This window comes from Perissodus microlepis, chromosome 4 (genome assembly GCF_051167445.1).
Source record: "Perissodus microlepis isolate ML-2025 ecotype Zambia chromosome 4, ASM5116744v1, whole genome shotgun sequence".
Taxonomy (NCBI): Eukaryota; Metazoa; Chordata; class Actinopteri; order Cichliformes; family Cichlidae; genus Perissodus; species Perissodus microlepis.
The window spans coordinates 21,232,664-21,240,124 of record NC_140464.1 but is presented as its reverse complement, the minus strand read 5'-3'; the positions used below and the strand labels follow the sequence as shown (position 1 = coordinate 21,240,124).

At 41.9% G+C, this 7,461-nt stretch overlaps 1 protein-coding gene across 3 annotated transcripts in view; it reads right to left on the bottom strand.

The window, feature by feature from the left end:
• Positions 1-581: 581 nt before the first annotated feature.
• The window catches only part of clec16a (C-type lectin domain containing 16A), a 58,193-nt gene continuing 51,313 nt past the window's right edge, over positions 582-7,461 (bottom strand). For 2 of the 3 annotated variants that reach the window (XM_084926429.1, XM_084926430.1), the window contains exons 22-23: positions 4,936-5,073; positions 582-3,092 (exon numbers count right to left, since the gene is read on the bottom strand). In XM_084926429.1, the coding sequence (XP_084782555.1) occupies positions 2,503-3,092; positions 4,936-5,073 (728 nt within the window). In that variant the 3' untranslated portion in view covers positions 582-2,502. The remainder of the gene's footprint in view (positions 3,093-4,935; positions 5,074-7,461) is intronic. The other variant, XM_084926431.1, reaches the window with a different exon arrangement.

Genomic DNA, 7,461 nt, shown 5'->3' with positions numbered 1-7,461 from the left:
TGGGTGGGAAATGCACATTTCTACCTTGCGACTGGAGGTTGCTGGATTGTCGCCGACAGGTCTCTAGGCCTGTGTGACTAGCAACCCAAAGGTGACATTTCTTTGTGGTGCTCATTCCTTTTAAAGCATCATCATATTCTGCTGATGTGAAATTGGGATGCAGTGGCAGAAGGCTAAGCAGGTTATTCCAGATATCCTCCTCCATAAAACACCTCTTTCTCCGGCATGCCCAGGCCTGATAAGATAAGGTTTCTCAAGTATAACCAGGGCCTCCTGCTTGAGTGCGCAGGGAAAATCCCAACAACTGTGTGTTTAATTGTAAAAGGTTGTACTCTGTACTGTTTTACACCATTTAAGCCTAATTTGCAGTATCTGTTGACCTAAAAAGCTAGCTAGCTTTAGGTGATAAGTATAAATCCAGCTTCTCATAACCTCTGGCTTTACAAACCATTGGATAATGCACATCTTTTATATACAGCCTGCGGCTTGCCCATCCCGCCACCTTTTCCCTGACTCGTGAGTCAGTCAGCTACATAATCTCCTTGGCAGAGATAATAATAAGGTTCACACTGCAGTGTCACTGTAGTTAAGTAGAATAATTTATTGCATTTCTTTATTTAGTCATCTGTTTCAGTTCATTAACAATAATTACAGGTTTAAAAGCTCATAGCATTTACAGAGCAAACAAACTTGTCTCTCTCACACACACAGACATGCACACAGACACGCACGCACACACACACACGCACGCACGCACACACACGCACGCACACTCTACAATCAGAGACTTATGGAAGCTTGTGACTGCATGTTGTGGTAGAGATTGGTAGTGGCTGCAGGGAACATGAAAATATGCTCCCTACAAAGCCTCTTATCAACTCTCCAAACTGTGCCAAGCCTCTTCAGCATGTCCGTGAACTTCACTATCATTCGGCTGCTATTTACAGTAGCAAGATGGAAATAATAAGAGACCGTATTGCTCCGAAGTTCTCATTTTAGAAACTTGTTGAGGACTGTACAGTTAAAAAAATAAGAATGTTCCGAGCATTAAGACTTCAGCTGCGTGAGGATGGCACAGAAAAAGATGGTGTGTGAGCGAGGAGGAGGTGAATGGCAGGAAATTATGGGAATAGATGGACTGAAGAATGTGCTTTAATCCTATAATTTACAAATCAAGTCACAAATTCAAGTTAAAACACACCAGTTTCATTCAAATTGATCAAACACTGCTGTTTGGAGAGACAGGTTACCCATTACATTCATTTCTCCCCTCGTTGGTTAGCTCTTAAGATTATTGCAGTAGTAAAGCTTCATTCATCTGATTAAAAGAAAAAGGAAAAAGAAGAGGAGCATGTGAGGGTTTCCCCCCGTGACACTCATGTGAGAGCTGTGACTTGTTCCTGAAAAAATTTATCTGTAATGCCACAAGAATAATGAAAAAATCCAAACACTGTGTTTTAGAAATTTTTGGAGGCAGTAAGCTCTTTTTAAAAATAACCCTCTTTTTCAAATTAAGGTGTGAAAGCATTCATCTAGTAAAAGCCAGATCCATGGAGAATGAGCTCACGTTAGCGTGTCAGGAGGAAACCAGCAGATACATTCAACCCAAGTGTTGTTTTGTGCAGACTTGAACATCCAACATCACTAACATTAACTTGTGAGTTTAATTCAACAAACCAACTTTTACTTTTCTAAAATAAACAATAAATAGCTTCTCAGTTAGCAACCTGTGTCCCTACAGACTCTCAGAGTGAATGAATAACTGAATGAACAGACTTGAGCAGTACTATTCCAGTTATTTTACAGCCCTTGAGCGATCCCGATCAGATTTCCCATTAATTCTTTTGGTTAGTCATGGCACTGATTGGTTATTCAGCTTTATGAATTAGATGAGATGGTGAACATTTACAATTTGAGACCTGCTCCCGCCTAGCTTATGCTAGAGATGACTTGATAAATTTTTAAATGCACTGCTCACTAAATGGAAAAATATGTAAAACCTACAAACACACCCCACCCAACCCAGCAGCAGTTGCAGGGTGACAGAAACTGCTAACCCATCTGACTTGCAGTGGTGTTCTGTGTTTAGCATAGTCGTGAACACCACCGAAATGCATGTGGTGACCCGGTATGTGAAAATATGACACAAAAATAGGTCTTCGAAAAGTGCAGCTCGCAGCAGTAGCGTGTGGTATGTGTTTGAGCTCATACACAATCAGAATGAGTAAAAAACGTTGCTGGTTGCGCGCCTCGACACACGTGCCAAAAAAAGAAGAAAAAGAAGAGAAAAACACGAGCTTAGAAAGCACGGAAAGCCAAATGTGCTTTGAGCCCTCGTTGACCAGTGTCTGTTTTGAGTCTTTCTTCATGTGCAAATACAAAATGTTGAGATGCCTCCGAAAGCCTCTTGGACTATTCACATCACTTTCTAACCTACAGTGTCCATCATGAGCTTGGTATATTATCTATCACACTGGTGACTGCACGAGTACTGCATGTTCCTTAATCCAGCTCAGGTGAGTCTGGTGTTTCAGTGTCTAACTCTGCATTATCAGACTCTGCAGCTGTCACGCCTTCTCTTTCTTGCTCGAGGTCCCCATTGAGCTCTTTAGGTGTGCCTTCACCTTGTATTTCATCTGTTCTCTCTGGAACCTCATCTGTGGGTGTGACCGTCTCAGTCGTCTCAGTGGTTTCCTCTTTTACCGTTGCATCTGTTTCAGTCTCATCTATCGGCGAGCCGTCCTCCTCGTCTTTCCTAACCAACTCGTCGTCCCCCTCCTCCTCCTCCTCTGCGATAGAGGCATCTGGTCTCTGTAGGGACTGAGCTGCTGTGACGTGGCCGGTGCACAGGTGCAGGCGAGGTGGGTCGGCAGGCGGCAGCAGGGTGAGCGACTCGACGCTCAGGGTGTCTGCGCTGTTGTCGGTAAGGAGTGAGATAGTGGGCTGGGAGGCTGGGGTGAGGCTCGGGGCCAGGGCCGGAGCTGGAGCTGGGGTTGAGGGAGCAGAGGAGACTAATGTTACTTCTCCACCTCCTCCTTCACTTTCTCCGCCTGAGGACGAGGGCGGAGTGTGCTCCAAAAGTATACCGTCATCTAGGAGAGCAATAGAGAAGACAGTGAGGGAGCTAAACTCAGAGGCAGACATTTCTACGGATTAGCACTGGGGTGGGAAATGATGTAGCTTGTAGCACAGTCCACACAGGGGACTGTGGGTAAAAAGAGCAGCTTCTAATTAAAGAAAACAGATAAAAATACAGAGGCACAGGGTGAGTGTATCAAGGTCAATTTAAAGAAAGTTCATATCGGAAGTCTTTGCATAACAGACAAAAACCTTTCAGTGCTCCCTTATTCACAGGGTGTCAGAACCACCGCTAACTCTGCACGTTAGATTTGGCAGATTTTCACACTAGTGCCCTTCCTGATAAAACCCCAAATGAATCTGTGTTTCCTCCTGGGATCAAACCAGGGATCTTTCACTTGTTGGTTAAATGTGTACAACTGTACCATATTCCATTTTGGCAAAATTCAGTATTTTCCAATTCTAAAGGTTTCTGAAACCTTTAGAATTTTAAATATACACAGCCAATAGGAACCTGAGACCACTGAGGATTTGCATCAACTGGAAATTGAGGCACACAAAGCGCTCTGTTTACACTGTAAAGAATCTGCCAGTCCCCGCTGACAAGGTTAAGACTATTTTCTAAGCCTCTTAGAGCCTAAATGTCCTCCATCATGGAACCACTGCACAATCTGATTTTAGTAGCTGTGGCAACAGGAGCAATACTAACAAAAACCCAGCCCTGACTGTATACTATAAACTACGATGTAGGCATACTTACATCGTAAGAGTGTGAGGTATGTTTCACAAGAGTAAACAACAACAGAAAAGCTGTTTTAGAGCAATAAAATAAACTAGACGAGTATGTTTGCATGATTTGGAAACATTTGGTCTAGCCTGCTCCATCTCCACCCACATTTGTCTTTAAAAAAACAAAAACAAAACAGTTTCATCTATTCAACTCCTGCATCACAAGCATCGCTGTTCTACTGTTATCAATCCCATCAGTGAATCCGATCAGAGCAGCCTTTACCTGCTTTGGTATTCAATTCAATGATTCCCAGTTTATCATGTGGTTGGTGGTTCAATCATGGGCCCTTACATATAACAGTGTTATTGTGTAACTACTAAACCCCAAAAATGATCAGTATATCATCAGACATGTCTCTGTGTAGAGGGTGCACACGCAGATTATAGCTTTTTATAATCTTCTGTGTAAAGTCCCTTAAACAGCTGATAAGCCTCACTGTTTTCTCTTTTATCTTATTCACCATTCAAAGACTGTCTCCCTGCACATTCAGAAGATGGCCATGCTGGAGCACCTCTTTTCTGACGCACAGGTTGTCATGCCAACGTTGCTTTGCAAGCTTGACTATTGCTTGGAAAGACATAACAGTGGACTCATGAGCAAGAAAATGGCTGTTAGTCAATTTTATTTATTCGGCACCAATCCACAACAACAGCTGCTTCATGTAGCAGGAATCTACTGAATCTGCAAGGGAACAGTGCTGTGTTGTAACTATTTAACTGATGTGGGAGGGAGCCAATATGATTATTTACATTGTCACGTCGACCACACATAGGCATCTATACGACACAGTGAAACACCACTGCCAGCTACTGTGGTTTTGGAGGTTTGTGTATGTAGTTGTATTATAGTTACACCCAAAACTCTCCATATGTCAAGGAGGTGTGTGTGCATGCATTGTAACACAAATATAGTTGCTCAGCACACTGGCGTGCTACAATAATTTGCAAAGGAGTTCCTTTGTCACTTAAATGTTTTATTTAAATTCAGAGCATGTGTAATATAAGTTTGTCTTCATGCTTACGCCTGCAGGAGCTGTGGTGGTTTGTGTGCGTCCGTGTGAGCGTTACCTGCAGGACTCTGAGCTGATGTCGTGCTTGCAGTAACAGAGTCGCATCGCCCCGTGCTCCCGCTTCCACTGGAGGGAGGTGAGGGTGAGGAGAGGGGTGAGGGAGTGTGCTGGGGCACGCAATGAGCCACTGCAAACCCTGGAATGAGTGCAACAGACAGACTCTGTTTACCCTTGCCATTAGCAACTCAAACGGTCTCTTAAGTGTTCTCTGCTACAAACACACATAAAAAGAGGCGTTTTTAGTCCAATATTCTACAAAATAAACTAATTAATGTGGCTCGTAAAAAAGCTTGGGTAGAATTTAGAAACCTCTACGCTTGGGCAGATCCCACAGCTTGCAAACATTTCCCAAGAAACAGTGTCTGTTCTTGAGCTAGAAAAGGCTTGATTTTAACTTCATCTGCATGCTACATATTTCCACAATGAATCCAGCTCATCCAGATGTTATTTTGCTTAACCTACATATTCCTCGCTCAGTTTCTTAGAAGCCCATGGCTGTTAAATATTAGCATAAGGGTCAGCGTATCACAAGCATTTACTGATGTCATGATAACTTTTACGTACCCACTGGGACACCTGTGGACAAAGCCGATATGTTTTTGGATGTCTGTCTGTCTCCTTTTAAATGTGGAATCTCTTGAACATCTGAAGAGAATTTCTTCAAGTGTGACACCAACTTTTACTTGCAAGGATGAACTAATTAGAATTTAGTGAACAAATAAATAATAAAGTCAAGGTCACAGTGACCTCGAAGTTACTGTGGAGGGAAGCTTCATTATCTTGCACGAGACTCCATTTGGATAAGAGGGTGAACTGAGTAAAATCTGATGGTCAGTCAGACCTGTACCTGAATGAAAACCCTGCGGTCGTACCTCAGGATGTTCAGTGCTATTCGTTACACTATTTCACTGCAAAAAACGATGAAACTATGATTTCACTGCGACACTTTCAGGACATTATTCACCACCACAACACAGCAACAGAAGTAGCAGTTGTGAGCATATTTAATATTTGGCAGATACAGATTTGGTAACACTAGCCCTTTATACCTGCTTACACACTACACACACTGGACTGACATGGTAAGGGCATGCAGTCGTATTAATTCAAGCTCTAAACTGTTTCAGCTGAGGTAATGATACCGTGTCAAGATTTAAGAACAGGCTTCTTAATCTACCCCACGTGTTGCCCTCTGGAAAAATAAAATTACTAATTGGGTGCCTTGTAACTCCAGAGGAGATTCTCCTGCTAAGGAGGACAAAAGAGTCGTATTCAGGAGCTGAAGATACAGTGAGTACAGTGATATAACTCACGGAAATCCATTGAAAAGGGATTATATTAGTGTACTCAGTGGGACTTACTCACAGGGATTATATTACAGGGACAGACGGAGCGACCGAAGTAAAGCACAACAGTATGAACAGTATTCACTGCTTTATCGAGTGAGGAACCATATACAGGGAACTTCACAAGATCTCAAAATAGGCCTTGCCACATCACTGTTAGGTTTTAGAACCACATGGATTTCTCTAAGCCAATCAGCATAGATCAGGCTATGTAACAGATAGTGACATCATTGTTTCTAACCAATCAGCAGTAACCCACAGCATTTCGACTTCACAGTTCTTTTGGAATTTGGGAAATTCAGTTTTTCGCCCCTGCCCACTCTTTCATCTGTGGTCATAATACTGAAACTAACAGTGGTGGGTTGATGAAACTCACACATTATGTGGTTGAGTAGTTGCCCTAAATGTTCAGATATGTGTTGTTTGTGTAGGATTTCTTGAAATGAGTGAAATTTTGGAATGAAAACGGTGGCGCCACATTTGCTCGTTTGACACGTTCAACTAAAACTGGAAAGTCTATTTTTAGATGTACACCAGATGCATGTAGTAAGCCATACTTTGGGTATTACAAAAAAAAAAAAGATATCGCACATCATAATGTAGCGCTCAATAAGTAAATCCCAGTAAACTGGATGTTGCCACAGGATTGTGTACTATTATACAATGAGAAATTCAACACATTTAGACATTTCCAAGCCACGAATAGTGAACAGTGTCATTATGTTTAGTTTTATGAGCTTATAACACCTTTTATTGCACTTACATTGCCTGCACTGGTATCTTGTCTGCTAAAGTTGATTTAGTAATTCAATATGTATGATTTATTTAGTTAAGATTGACTTTGTGTTCTATATTTACAATTTAGATCTCAGTATTTTTCAGTAGATCTACACTTCACTGTTAATGTTTTGTTCAAAGTGGGCTCAGTATAGACTTCAAAGTGGACACTCTTTTTCTTTAAAGCCGTCTGCTCGGCTTCTTTATGGAATAAGGGAACTGCAATTCAATTCAGGTTTATTATAGCAGAAATCCCAACAATACCCAAGGGAACAACTTCTGTGCTACAGAATAGAACATCCTGTGTTTGAGAGTACACACATACTCAGTTTTAGAGTTGGAGCGATCTTAACGCTCTGAATACGAGTATAAATATCTCAGCTGGGTTTGATTTCTCTTGA